This window comes from Triturus cristatus, chromosome 8 (genome assembly GCF_964204655.1).
Source record: "Triturus cristatus chromosome 8, aTriCri1.1, whole genome shotgun sequence".
NCBI lineage: Eukaryota > Metazoa > Chordata > Amphibia > Caudata > Salamandridae > Triturus > Triturus cristatus.
In genome coordinates this window covers 1,425,780,995-1,425,794,969 of record NC_140591.1, presented here as the reverse complement: position 1 = coordinate 1,425,794,969, position 13,975 = coordinate 1,425,780,995, and the positions used below count along the sequence as shown (strand labels likewise).

At 54.7% G+C, this 13,975-nt stretch overlaps 2 protein-coding genes across 6 annotated transcripts in view; one reads left to right on the top strand and one right to left on the bottom strand.

The window, feature by feature from the left end:
• LOC146805869 (TRAF3-interacting JNK-activating modulator-like) overlaps positions 1-3,129 on the bottom strand; it is an 86,586-nt gene extending 83,457 nt beyond the window's left edge. For 2 of the 3 annotated variants that reach the window (XM_085623209.1, XM_085623208.1), the window contains exon 1: positions 3,031-3,125. In XM_085623209.1, the coding sequence (XP_085479335.1) occupies positions 3,031-3,043 (13 nt within the window). In that variant the 5' untranslated portion in view covers positions 3,044-3,125. Of the gene's footprint in view, positions 1-3,030 lie in introns of all 3 variants that reach the window. The other variant, XR_014967929.1, reaches the window with a different exon arrangement.
• Positions 3,130-3,726: 597 nt separating this feature from the next.
• Positions 3,727-13,975, top strand: part of LOC146805868 (U6 snRNA-associated Sm-like protein LSm2) — a 103,766-nt gene continuing 93,517 nt past the window's right edge. The window contains exon 1 of one of the 3 annotated variants that reach the window (XM_085623200.1): positions 3,727-3,911. In XM_085623200.1, coding sequence (XP_085479326.1) covers positions 3,823-3,911 — 89 coding nt within the window. In that variant the 5' untranslated portion in view covers positions 3,727-3,822. The remainder of the gene's footprint in view (positions 3,912-13,975) is intronic. The other 2 variants (XM_085623198.1, XM_085623199.1) reach the window with 2 other exon arrangements.

The following is a 13,975-nucleotide window of genomic DNA, read 5'->3' as shown; positions in this document are numbered from 1 at the left end:
TGGTTCATAATATGCACTATGCAAAAGTCCTATTTTGCAGAAAACAATTGCAGAAAGTCAACATTTGGGTAAAGCAAACACATCCAGGGATGTAAGATGAAGTATAACGTGAAATGTCAACAGGGACTGCATCGCAGATCTGGCTTATCTTATTCGTTTTTACAGTCCTTTTGTGAGAAATCGATGTTTTTGCCTATGAAGGTAAGGGCATGAATATATGGCCAGACTGGGACCCATTTTAAAGTCAGTTTTAAGTTACCGCCACATCTAAGGAACGTCAGATCCGGCCCACTTACAGCCCTGCTTGGCTGCACTTCCCGGATGTGTTTATTAAATGTTAAAGGGACTGACACAGCAACGAATCATGTTATAAGAATGAAATGCATGTGCAAAGCTGCCAACTAGTCCCATGACTGGCTTGGCTTACCCGCCCTGGCGATAGGACAATCTGAGACATTTTAATGGCCAATTAAACAGAGATCCGTCTGCACTCATGCTAACATTTGAGAACAGCTAAGTGGGAAAATTAGAAAACAAATCAGGAGATTTTAATTCTTTGACTAAAACAAGTTTAAACTGTAGTATATTTGTGTAGGGCTGTCGTCAGTACGCTGGTACCAAGTTGCTTGTTGGGGAGGGGTGGTTGTAGATGTGTTGCAGCAGAGAGCGAGAGGGACTGGAAGACGGGGGGCTAATGGAGTTTTAAAAACAGTTCCTGCGGCATATTAAAAAATAATCAAAAACACTTTAAAGTGAATCACTGGAGCCAAGTGAGAGGGACTGTGCTATTTGCATGACCCTAATGCAGACAGCTCCATGCACCCCTGTGAAGATTGGTGCCGTTGGTCTGGCCCCCATTACACATGCCAAAAGCCAGCCATGCCAGTGTGGAGGGTAGGGGAGAACTATGATCTAATTTTGGAGACACCTGAACACACAGCAAGCCATTCTTTGAGTGTGGGATAACCCTTCATGAATCACAGGATGCAGAGTCTGACAAAAGGTCCAATTGTGGTTTATTAGGACACTGGATGGGAGAACACTCCACCATACATGCCAACATTTCAGAAGAGCAAAGTGGGAGATTCTTTAAAAAAAAAATCGGGAGAATGGGGCCTTGAATCGGGTTACTGTCATGTATGGGCCTTGGAAGTGTGCTGCTGCAGGATCGGACATTTGAAACGCAAATGCACTTTTTAGGTCGAGGACTACCGGTCTGCCGGAGGCAGAACCGGAAGTCGGAAGATTTAATGTTTCCTAGAGTGGCTATTTAGCCCGCCTCTCTTTTTGCTTCTCCTCCATTGGCTGGCTTCCTAAACGGAGGCCCGCCATTGGAGGAGAGAGCCGTCCCTCCAAATAGGCTCCGTCTTTTTCAGATTCGGGGGCGTGTTCTTGCTGTTCTTTCCACTTTTTAGCCACGCCCTTTTAGAACAGCAGGAACACGCCCCCGAATCCGAAAAATTTTCGAAGCTTCCATCCGCCATTTTTTTGCTATAGTCTGGCCGTGAGGATCCATCCGTCCAGCGCCGTGTTGTTGTGCTGGTGGCGGCGCTGCCGGGGCAGGCTTCACCGGATGGAGTGAGCAGAAGAGCTTAGGGGTGACTTCAGCAAATAATTCTGGGCTGCTGATTCTGTTTTGGTGGTCTCTGTAACAAGTGTGGTTTTGTGGCAGTTTGCAGCTCGGCGACTTTTGCGTTGTGATAGCCTGATTACGGTGACTGCTGCGACTTACTTGACTCTCTTGGTTTAGGACGTCTAAGGCATGGGGGCTGTCACCGATGACGAAATTATCCGTAAGCGGCTCCTAATCGATGGCGACGGTGCCGGTGATGACCGACGCCTCAGCCTGTTGGTTAAGTCTTTCGTGAAGTGGTGTCACTCCGACTCTGAGGACGGGGACGTCTCCTCCCAGCAGATGCTCGCCACAGTCTCGCAGTGTGAGACAGTGGGCGGTGAACACAGACCAACAAAATGTACTGCAGCGCACTGGGGCTAACTTAATCACATTCTGTATCTGTCATTCTATGTACAGGATTAACACTTTTGGTTATCTGTTAATCTTTGCACCCATTTATCGCATCCTTGGGATATGTACAGCAATTCATGCCATCCATGCCCCCCCCCCCCCAGACGTGATATGTTCCGTCACCTTTGAGTGCCTCCCAGTCTAGGAAGATTTTTTTAGCAGCCCCACACAGGGCGCACCTTTCATAGTCTTTTTTCCCTCGCTCCTGCTAAATTCCAACATCACTGTGAGCGTATGCATTTTGACACGTACGCCCGTGTAATTGACCGGTTCACACCGGCTTGAAAGAAGAGCAGGATTCAGTCTTCCCTTCGACTTTGACGGACATAGACGGTTTCTGAGCAAGCGATAAACATTATCCACGCCAGTTTATTCTCTGCGATTCGCTCAGTTGTTTTTAGCGCATTTTCAGTCTAATCGCACACATAGTAAATACCGGCAAAGAGATATGGATACGCGTCTATTTGTTAGATTATTTTGACACGTACGTTCGTGATATTGACAGGTCTACACCTGCCCATCTGCAGAGCAGGATTCGGTCCTTTCTTTCACTTTTGCTTTTAATGACATGTGACGGTTGCTTGTCAAGCGGTAAGCTTTCACCACACCAATTTTATCTCTATAAATGCGCTCAGCTTTTCATCATCCAACACATAGTGAACATCGGCGTGAGACATGGTCGCGCTTTCATTTGTCAGTCTATTAGATTGTTTTCAACAGTAGGACCAGGCTCGCGCACAGCGTACTCAGCGCTAGCTTGACCTCTGACCTCACTCTCTATTTCAATACCTCACGCTCTCTCTCTATCACACTACCTCACTACCTCACTCTCTCTCTGCTAATGCAATAGGTATCACATATGCAAAAAAAAAGCTAATGCCAATAGAAATGGCAATGCCATTTAATTAGGGATACAAAAATGATAAAAAAATAATGAGCAATACCAATAGCTCTACCTATAATATTGCCGAGACCATTGCATTGTAAATGCTTGTTTTTCTTACCTTTCAGAAGCATGGAGCGCAATGGCAGGCAGAGAGAGGGTTATGCAAGAGTTCTGCACTCACTTGCCTGGCAGGTTGCTGGCAGTGCATATACCAACGGCCCCCCTCCCCCCCACCCCGTGTGGCAGCCCAGGCACACACACAGCCGCCCCCGAGTACTTCATAGGTCTTTAAAAGACCATTCGCTTGTTAATGGGGCTTTGTTGGTTTTTCACCCCTTCTAGAGCCCCTGCATCGCCACTCTGACTATCGCTGGAAGAATTAGCACATTACACAATACCAAGCCCTGTCAGCTGAAACCCCGAGGAATCGAGTTTATGCTTGCAGGAATCGGGAGGCGGGAGACTAGCCTTGAAATCGGTAGTCTCCCGCCAGAATCGGGAGGGTTGGCACGTATGCTCCACTATCACTGCTCAATGGAGAAGTGGAGGCTGAGGCCAGGCGCCTGTCACGGAAGGGGTCTGCCGCTTTAGCCCTCGTTTTAATTGAACCGAGATCGTCATCACATCAAGAACAGACTTGAAATTAATTTTAGTCCTCGTTATAATTGAGACGAGATCGTCATCTCATCAAGAACAGACTTCTAATGAATAACTTTAAAGCGACGTGAAAGCACGTATTCAATTGCCTCCCCATGTTAAATATAACGCTGCTGGTGCGGGCGGGATTAGCATCTCTGTGGCCCCGGCTTTCACTTCCGTTTAGACTAGTTTGCGTTGCAAGCCTCTCTTTGGATAAGCGTGTACCACGGCAGTGACGTAGTTTGGCAGGAGACCATTCCGTGGGAACCTAATGCGCCCTGCACGCCTGTCACTGACTCGACGCACGGAGTGTAGCGGAGACCGTGAGAGCAGGGTCACGGTATCGTATCTGCGGCCATGGTGAGTACGCCCGGGGAAGGCCGTCCTCGGCGGTCGGAGCTCATCCCTTCGGGTGGGGATTCCTCACAGAGTATCGCACAGGAGGGGGTCGTGTTGTTTGAGAGAGTCTCTCGGGTGAGCCACGGTGGGGGCCGAAGGGGATTACTGGCCACGACGGAATGAGGTCAGTGTTATTATAGTGGAGGGTAGGAGGGGCTTGTGTTTGACAGGTGAGGTTGTATCCACCCGGCGGCCTAGTGGGGTGTGCATATGATACAGGTGCTGCCTGGCCCGACGGCAGGTTCTGCTCCGTTTAGGATCAGGGGGCAGCTCGCAGGGAAGGGGCTTCGTCATACTTTTTTTATTTATTTTATTTAGTTCATTTTTATAAAGCGCGGACATTTCCCAAAGGTGTCAGAGCGCTGTACAATAGAGCTAGTTACTTTACAAGAGAAAAGTGGTACAGAATATAACATTACACAGACTAAAAATGAAGGGTACACAAGATCCAACACAGCACACCGGGTGAGGAATGACCATACCCGTCTTGTAGGAGTGCAGCTCGCAATTAATGAGGACACTTCACGGTAACTTTTCAGGTCACGTTTATTAACACTTTACCAAGCGCCGGGACACGTCCGCCCGCTCTGCTCGCGGCTCACTGGCGCGAACTCGCGCCTCTACCAGAAAGACTAGAGCGCAACGCTATATATCTCCCCCTTTTAACCTTTCCAACACAAAACTCTTATGAGGGAACAACATTACACAGTCTTACTTGCTTTGCGTGTCAAAGTCATCAAACCTTCTAGGCATCTTGATCACTCTGCCTGACCTCGTGCGGTACTGTCCTTGCTCCGGAGCCTCTCTTGTCCCTCCCACAGGGGACTCTCTTCTGGCTCCCACCTCTCCTGTCCAACTTTCATCTTTGTCTTGAGCTGTTGCGTTCTTGGATTGAGCCTGTCTGTTAATTTCCCCTTCAGCACTTCCCATCGGAACCTTCTGACTCTCTCCCTTCCTTCTAGGTGAGACTGGCCCTTGTGCCCCGACCTCGGGGCCTTCTTCTCCTTCCATCTCACCTCCGTCGTCTCCGCCCGGCGTTCTTCCATCCTCAGGATCTTCCCACTTCATGATTCTGTTGCATTTCGCCATTCTGTCCTGCGACCACACTTTACCATCGCTCAGCAGGGCCGACCTGGCATACGACTCTACCACTTGCAGGGGGGGGCTGAATTTGCTCTCTCCTTTCTTCTTTAGGGTAGCATGTTTCACTCTTACCCATTCCCCTTTCTCTAGATTTACCTCCTTGGTGTTGTGTCGTTTGTTGTAGTATTCTGTATACACGGCTTGTGCCTTGTCCAGGTTGCGCCTCACCACTGCGGGCGACCATTTACTTTGCACCAGTAGGTGTTTCCATGCCACATTGTCCTTTGTGAACGGTTCTCGCCCTCGTAGGATCTTGAACGGGCTGTACCCCGTGCTGGTCGGGGTGATGCGGTACGCCCACAGCATGCGTTGGAGTTCCTTCTCCCAGTTTAACCCCGCGCTTATCGCGGCTTGTATGGATCCCATTATCACCCGGTTGAACCTTTCTACTTGTCCGTTCCCCGCTGGGTGATAGATCGGGGTGTGTTTCACTTCAATCCCGTTTCTGGCCATAAAGGCGTTCCATTTCTCCGACACAAACTGTGGGCCATTGTCACACGTCAGCACTTTTGGTATTCCTTCCCTTACGAACGTGGCCGTGAGAAACGCTAACACGGTCTCCGTGTCGGCTGTGTCCTCTACCACCACTTCCGGCCATTTGGAGTACCTGTCCACCACCGCTATTACGTACTTGGGTGTACCTTCCGCGTTCAGAACTGGACCTAATATGTCCACCGACAGCATTTCCCACGGGTTGGACGGGCCTGGAAATTTTCCCAGTGGTGGTCGTAACACTGATTGTGACTTGTCCGCCCTGTTGCACTGCTCGCACATCCTGACGTGCCGTTCCACTTGCCCATCCAGTGCTGGCCACCAATACGCCTGCTTCACTCTTGCCTTAGTTTTCGTGATACCCAGATGGCCCTTGTGCAGAAGAGTGAGCAGTCGCCCCACTAGGGTCCCTCTCAACAGGAACACTGGGTTGTCTCCTACGGACAATTCTTCTCGGACTTCCCAGTACTTCCTTAGCTCGCTGTCTAGGTGCCTTTTCTCCGGCCATCCTCGCGTCACGTAGGTTTTCACTGTGCTCAACGTCTCATCCGCTGTGTATGCCTGCTCCCACTCCTGGGCGCTGACCGCTCCTTCGTGGTCTTGCGTGACTGCCACCATGTACTCCTCCCATTCCGAGGCTTTACCGTTGTCTGCGGGTTCCATGGCCGCTGCTCTGCTCAGGAAGTCCGCTACTCTATTCTTGGATCCCAGGATGTACTCCACGTCGTATACGTAGTCTAAAAGCCTTAGGCTCATCCTCGCGATCCGAGGAGTCGCATGCGCGTGTCCACTTGATGTCAAGACTTTTACCAGCGGTTTGTGGTCAGTACGGGGCAGGAATTTAGAGCCCCATATGAACTGCCTGAACCGTTCCATCACCCAGACTGTTGCTAGCATTTCTTTTTCAGTCACGCTGAATTTTTCTTCACTCGCCGCCAAGGATCGCGAGGCGAAGCTGACTGTGGTGACCTCTCCTCCTCTGGCTCTTTGCTTCAAGACCGCCCCTAGGCCTTTGTCACTGGCGTCTGTGGTTAAGATAGTTAAGGCCTCCTGATCAAACCCTTCCAGGGGGATCGCTGTGCAGGTGTCTTGTTTGATGCATTCGAATTCGGTTTGTTCCTCTCGAGTCCACCTGAACACTGTCTTCTCCTTCAGGAGTTGCCTCAAGTGGTGCGTTTTCGTCGCGAAGTGCGGGACGAACTTGCTGTAAAACTCCGCCATCCAGAGGAAGGATCGGACATCTTCTTTCCTTGAAGGCGTGGGCGCGTCTTTGATGGCCGCCATGTTGGCTCTCTTCGGTTCGATTCGTCTCCCGCTGATTTCGTGGCCCAGGTAGGTCACCGAGTCCACTCCGAATCGACACTTCTGCCATTCTGCCGTGAGCCCATTCAGGCCAAGGATCGTCAACACCGTGTGCAGTTTCTTGTCGTGGTCTTCCTTTGACTTCCCCCATGATGAGGATGTCGTCCTGGAAGTATTGCACTCCTTCCACCTTCTGGAATAACCTGTGCATTAGCTTTTGAAAACACAGCTGCAGCTGACGCCAGGCCGAACGGCATCCTGAGGAACTTGTAACACCCGAAGGGGGTGATGAAGGACGTTAGGTGGTTGCAGGAGGCGTGTAGCGCGATTTGGTGGTACGCCGAGGTGAGGTCTACGGTTGAGAACCACGTTACCCCTTTAGTTTTTGCCACCATTTCGTTGATCCGGGGCAAGGGGAACTGATCGACCAGGATGTTCTTCTTGAGCTTCCTCACATCCACACACCGGCGTACCTTCCCTCTTGGTTTCTGCGCTACCACCAGCGGAGCAAGCCATTCCGCGCTCTCGATCGCCTCTATGACTCCGTCTTTCTCCAGCCGCCGCAACTCTTCCTGGACAGCCTCCCTGCTTCTGAACGGGATGTTGCGGGCTTTGTGGCTGACTGGCTTCGCTCCCGCTTTGAGGCGAATTCTGTGGGTGAATTTTGTCATTCTCCCGATGGTTCCTTTAAATACTTCTGGGTAAGCTGTCTTCCACCTGCACCCTCCATGTGCTTGGTTGGCGTCAATCGACATCACCTGCGTGGGTGCTCCCGGGTTGAGTTGTATGCCCAAGTTCTCTTGGTCCATCCATCCTAACACCGACGGTCCCTTCTCCGCTACGTACAGCTTTCCTTCCGCTCTGCGCCCCTTGAATTCGAACAGCAACCTTCGGTACCCTACCATGGGTATGGGTTCGCCTGTGAACGTGACTGGATGGATGTCGGTCGGCAAGAGGTCGTCTCCGACTTTGGGCGTGAAGTCAGTCTCCCACACCGCCCGTTGGAGGATCGTGTACGGGGAGCCTGAGTCTACCACGATGTCCACCTCTACCCCGCCGATCTCCATTTGTAGCGCCGGCTTCTTGGAGCGCGTGCAGTTCACCCCCAACACCTGGTCGTCAATGCACAGGACTTCCGCGTCTTCCTCTTCCCCGTCCTGGGGTTCCCCGTCGCCTCCCGGGTCTTGCGCCACGTATTTCACTTCCTTCCTGTTGGTCTTGCGTCGGCACACCTTCTCGTAGTGCCCCGTTATGCCGCAGTATGCGCACCTGGCTCGGAACGAGGGGCAGGCTCTGTCGTTGCTTTGGTGCGCCTGGCTGCCGCACCTGTAGCATGAGGTCTTGCTGTCCCCCGGAGGTCTAGGGTTCCTCGTGGGCCTTTGCGGGTATCTTCTCTGGAACCTTGCATTGGCCGTCGTGCTCTGCGTTGGGTTTTCTGGCTTGTTCCTGTCTGTCACCCTGCAGACCGGTGTTTTGTCGCCGCTCTCCCGCTTGGCTGCTTCCGCGCAGCGTTTGGATAGTTCCGCTTTCTTGACCAGTGCCACCACTTCCTTCAGCGGTGCATCCCCGTTGACCCATAGCTTCTCTTGTATGGCTGTGTGGGTGGTGTGCATGATGATCTGGTTTCTGATTAGTTCATCATGAAATGCGCCGAATTTGCAGGTCCACGCCAGCTTCTGTAGTGCTGATACGTACTCATCAACCGATTCTTCCTTGTGCTGCTTCCGCTGGAAGAAATTGCACCTATATATGGCTGTGCACACCACCGGCCGGTAGTGGGCATCTAGGTCGTCCAGCGCGTGTTGGAACACTTCTGCGTCGCCCACTGGTCTGGTCGGTTTCACTAAGCTGTCCCAAACTCTGATGCCCTCCGGGCCAAGGTTGTGTAAAAGTATTTTCTTCTTTCTAGCGCTCGAACTCCCCTTCACCTTCTTCTTCCAAGGCATCCAGGTAGTTCAGGAAGTATCGCCTCCAGTCCTCCCATGGCATCACTGGGTCTCCTATTTTGGGCAGGAAGGGCACCAGGTTGGTAAGGGACGTCGCTTCCGCTCTGCGCTGGGCTTCGCCTGTCACCTGTGTCCGGTGGACTCCCTGGGGCTCGCCTTCCCCCCTCTCCGTCTGAGTGTGTGGGTGAGGGGCTGCCCTGCTGTCCCCTCGCTGCCCCTGGGGTTGCCAGTTCTGTCGTTACCTTGGTTGGTAGGCTGTGTGTCGCCCTCCTTGGCGCGGTCTGCCACGTAGCCCCTTCTTGTCGCGTTTCCCCCGCTTACTCGCGTCCTTCAGGGCGCTGTGGTGAGGCTTCCCGCTTCTGCCCGGCCGGTGTGGTCACTTCTTGGTCGAAGGCTCCTCGACGGTGCCCCTTTTCATGCGGGCGCTGGGCTGTGCTCACCTCCCGGGCAGGCTGGTCTCGCCTGGTGGCTCTTCCGTGGCCCTTGCCCTGTCCGTGCTATTTGGCGCTCTTGTCGCTCCTGCCGCCCCACGGGATACCTGCCGCCGCCGTGGACTATCTGCTCTGTGTCCTCGCGGTGTGGACGCACCTCTGCCACGCTCGGTAGTGTTCTGGTCCGGCTGCTTGTGCTCCTCGCTGCTTCTATCCCATCCTCGTCGCCATTTTGTAGGAGTGCAGCTCGCAATTAATGAGGACACTTCACGGTAACTTTTCAGGTCACGTTTATTAACACTTTACCGAGCGCCGGGACACGCCCGCTCGCTTTGCTCGCGGCTCACTGGCGCGAACTCGCGCCTCTACCCAGCATGCCCCGCGGCGCTCAGAAAGACTAGAGCGCAACGCTACAGGTCTGACCTTCACATAGCATGCCTGTGAAGCACCGATAACACAAATGACCCGAACACTACATCTATGCTCGATGGGAGAATATAAAGGAGAAGGTGTCGGGCAGTTTCAACGGGAGACCAGGACTTTGGTACACAGGCTCACATCGTCTTTGGATCCCAGTTGCTCCACCAAGAGAAGGCGACGAGGGTGCAATACGAATCGCGCTAAGGGAAGTCTCCCCTCATTATTTGCCAGCACTTTGGATACTCCAATGATGAGAAGTCCCTGTGGCATTGCAGATTACTCATTGAATGCCCAATTGGTGGTCCTGTGAGGTGTTAACATTGAGTGTTTCTACTGGTTGCTCGCCCCATGAAGTGGTTCTCATGGTTCGGGCGACCACTAAGTCTGGAGCTGTCGCCAATCAAATGGGCATTAGGAAACCAATACAAGCGCTCCCAGTGCCAGCATTGGCCTGGGAAATTTATATCCAAAACTTATATAAATTTAATACACAAAAGGTGAAGAAAGGGAAGCAGCAGTCTCCAGAAAAGGATCAGTCAAGGGATGACATGATAGCCCTAACAACGAAGCAAATAGCTTATTCCATAAAGGCCGCAAGATCAATCAATCAATCAATCAATCAATCAAAGCATTTATATAGCGCACTACTCACCCAGAAAGTCTCAAGGCGCTAGGGGAGGGGGGTCCGCTACTGCTCGAACAGCCAGGTCTTGAGTTGCTTCCTGAAGGCGAGGTAGTCCTGGGTCAGGCGGAGGTGGGTCGGGAGGGAGTTCCACGTCCTGGCGGCGAGGAAGGAGAAGGACCGTCCCCCTGTGGTGGCTCTTCGGATGCGGGGGACGGTGGCGAGGGCGTGGCCGGTCGATCGAAGCTGGCGTTTGGGAGCGTAGAAGTTGAGGCGGCTGTTGAGGTATCCTGGGCCTTGGTTGTGTAGGGCTTTGTGTGCGTGGGTGAGGAGACGGAAGGTGATTCTCTTGGTGACCGGGAGCCAGTGCAGGTCTCTCAGGTGTCCGGAGATGTGGCTGCGACGGGGATGTCCAGGATGAGTCGTACTGAGGCGTTCTGGATCCGCTGAAGTCTTTTCTGGAGTTTGGCGGTGGTTCCGGCGTAGAGGGAGTTGCCGTAGTCCAGACGGCTGGTGACGAGGGCCTGGGTGACCGTCTTCCTGGTCTCGGTGGGGATCCACCGGAAGATCTTTCGTAGCATGCGCAGGATGTTGAAGCACGACGAGGAGACGGCGTTGACTTGTCTGGTCATGGAGAGGGTGGAGTCCAGGATGAAGCCCAGGTTGCGTGCGTGGTCTGTTGGTTTGGGTGCGCTGCCTAGGGCGGGGGGGCACTAGGAGTCGTCCCAGGCGGAGGGTGAGGATCCCAGGATGAGGACTTCCGTCTTGTCCGAGTTCAGTTTCAGGCGGCTGTTCTTCATCCATTCGGCTACCTCTTTCATCCCTTCGTGGAGGTTGGCTCTGGCGGTGGCGGGGTCGTTGGTGAGGGAGAGCATCAGCTGGGTGTCGTCGGCGTAGGAGATGATGTTGAGGTTGTGCTGGAGTGCGATGTCTGCGAGGGGGCTCATGTACACGTTGAAGAGGGTTGGACTGAGCGAGGAGCCTTGAGGAACGCCGCAGATGACTTCGGTGGCTTCAGATCTGAACGGGGGGAGGCGGACTCTCTGTGTCCTTCCGGCGAGGAAGGAGATGATCCACTCCAGTGCCTTTTCCTGGATTCCGACGTTGCTGAGACGCTGCACTAGTGTACGGTGGCAGACAGTGTCGAAGGCCGCGGAGAGGTCTAGGAGGATGAGGGCCGCTGTTTCTCCGTTGTCAAGCAGAGCTCGGATGTCATCGGTGGCTGCGATCAGGGCGGTCTCGGTGCTGTGGTTGGCCCGAAAGCCAGACTGCGAGAGGTCGAGGGATCCGTTCGTCTCGAGGAAGGCGGCCAGCTGCTTGTTGACGGTCTTCTCGATGACTTTAGCAGGAAACGGGAGCAGCGAGATGGGGCGGTAGTTCTTGAGGTCGGTGGGGTCGGCTGATGGCTTCTTTAGTAGAGCGCTGAGTTCGGCGTGCTTCCAGCTCTCCGGGAAGGTAGCGGTGTCGAAGGAGGTGTTGATGATGTCCCGCAGGTGGGGTGCGATGACAGCGTCGGCCTTGTTGAAGACGTGGTGAGGGCAGGGGTCGGTAGGAGATCCGGAGTGGATGGAGTTCATCGTGCGGACGGTGTCTTCGGTGCTGATCGGGGTCCAGGCGCGGAGGGTGGTGGTGGGGGGCGGTGGTTCGGTCGTGGCGTGTGTCGGTTGAGTGCTGAAGCTGTTGTGTATGTCCGCGATCTTGTTGTGGAAGTAGGAGGCGAGGGAGTTGCAGAGGTCTTGTGAAGGGGTGATGTCGTTGTTACCGGCGTTGGGGTTGGAGAGCTCTTTGACGATGTTGAAGAGTTCCTTGCTGTTGTGTGCGTTGTTGTCCAGTCGTTCCTTGAATGCGGTTTTCTTGGTGGCGTGGATGAGTTGGTGGTGTTTTCGGGTGGCGAGCTTGAGGGCAGTCATGTTGTCCGGTGTTGGGTCTCTGCGCCAGGTTCTCTCGAGGGCTCGGCAGTTCTTCTTGGAGCTCTTGAGATCGTCGGTGAACCATGGGGCTTTCTTGCTACCGGGTCTGCTAGTCGGGGTCTTCAGAGGGGCGAGGTCGTCTGCGCAGTCGCTGATCCACTTCGTGAGGTTGGTGGCCGATTGGCTGGGGTTCGTTGCGCTGGTGGGTGGGTTCTTGCTCAGGGCGGTCGCGAGCTGGTCGGCTGTGATCTTGTTCCAGCTTCTGCTTGCAACCTGTTGCTGGTGGTGGTGGATCGTGGTCCTTCTGAAGCTGAAGTGGACGCAGCTGTGGTCCGTCCAGTGGAGTCCGGTGGCGTGGCTGAAGGCGATGTCCTTGCTGGATGAGAAGACGGGGTCGAGTGTGTGTCCGGCGTAGTGGGTGGGGGTGGTGACCAGCTGCTTGAGTCCGAGGTTGGCGAGGTTGTCCAGCAGGGTGGTGGTGTTGCGGTCGTTGTTGTTCTCCAGGTGGAAGTTGAGGTCCCCGAGGAGGATGTAGTCAGCGGAGGGGAGGGCGTGCGGGCTGATGAAGTCGGCGATGTCTTCGCTGAATTGTGTGCGTGGTCCCGGGGGTCTGTAGATGAGGGTGCCTCTGAGGGTGGTCTTGGGGTTGATGTGGACCTGTAAGTGCAGGTGCTCGGCGGGTGCGAGGGTGTCGTCGGTGTTGGTCGTGATGCGTATGGAGTTCCTGTGGATGATGGCGATGCCTCCTCCGGTGTGGTTGATGCGGTCCCTTCGGATGATCTTGTAGCCGTCTGGGATGGCGATGGCAATGTCGGGCGTTAAGGAGGCGTTCATCCAGGTTTGCGACGTCTGGGGCTGTGGTGTCGAGCAGGTTCCAGAGCTCGACGGCGTGTCTGTGGACAGAGCGGGTGTTGAGCAGGATGCATTTCAGGTGGCTGCTGCTGTTGCTCGTCTTGGTCTTGGTTGGTGCTGGAGTAGTGCAGGTCCGGATGCAGGTGAACTTGCAGGAGTTGCAGCAGAAGGGTCCGTGGGTGCGTCTCGGGGTGGCTCGGTAGCATCCTGGGCTTCGGCCGCCGTTGAGTGCGTTGAGGGTGGCGGCGTCGTACGTCCGGCGGGTGGGCTGGGGTCTGCGGGGGCCAGGGGTCCTGGCGCGGTCCAGGCGCGGACGGGCGTAGACGGGCTTACCTTTGGCGCACCTTCGGCGCTCAATCGGTGCTCCCGCTGCGCGCGTCCGCTGCGCGGTCGCTCTGGGGACGTCATAAGAGGGGAGCCGGTCGGGAGGGTCTGCGGGGAGGCGGGAGCGCGAGCCAATCGGCTGGCGGGGGGCGGGGCCACGGGCTGGGGTGGCGGGAAAGCTGGAGCGGGCTTGGCGGCCCTCGGGTGGCTGGGGCTGCGGGAGGCTGGTGTGGGCTCGGCGGCCCTCGGGTGGCTGGGGCTGCGGGAGCAGGCACAGGCACAGGCACAGGAGCGTGGGGGTGACCAGGCCGGAAGGCGCAGTGGTCACTCCCTGGTTCTGGTCAGGCTCCCCTTAAGAAGGGAGCCGGTCGGGAGGGTCTGCGGGGAGGTGGGAGCGCGAGCCAATCGGCTGGCGGGGGGGCGGGGCCACGGGCTGGGGCGGCGGGAAAGCTGGAACGGGCTTTGGGTCTACAGCAGCTATGGGTCCGGATAGGATTCCAATTAAGGTCATACAATCAAACATAGGGGAGTGGAGAAAATTTCTATCCCCCCCTATTTTTCCACTGTTATGGAACTGGAGACA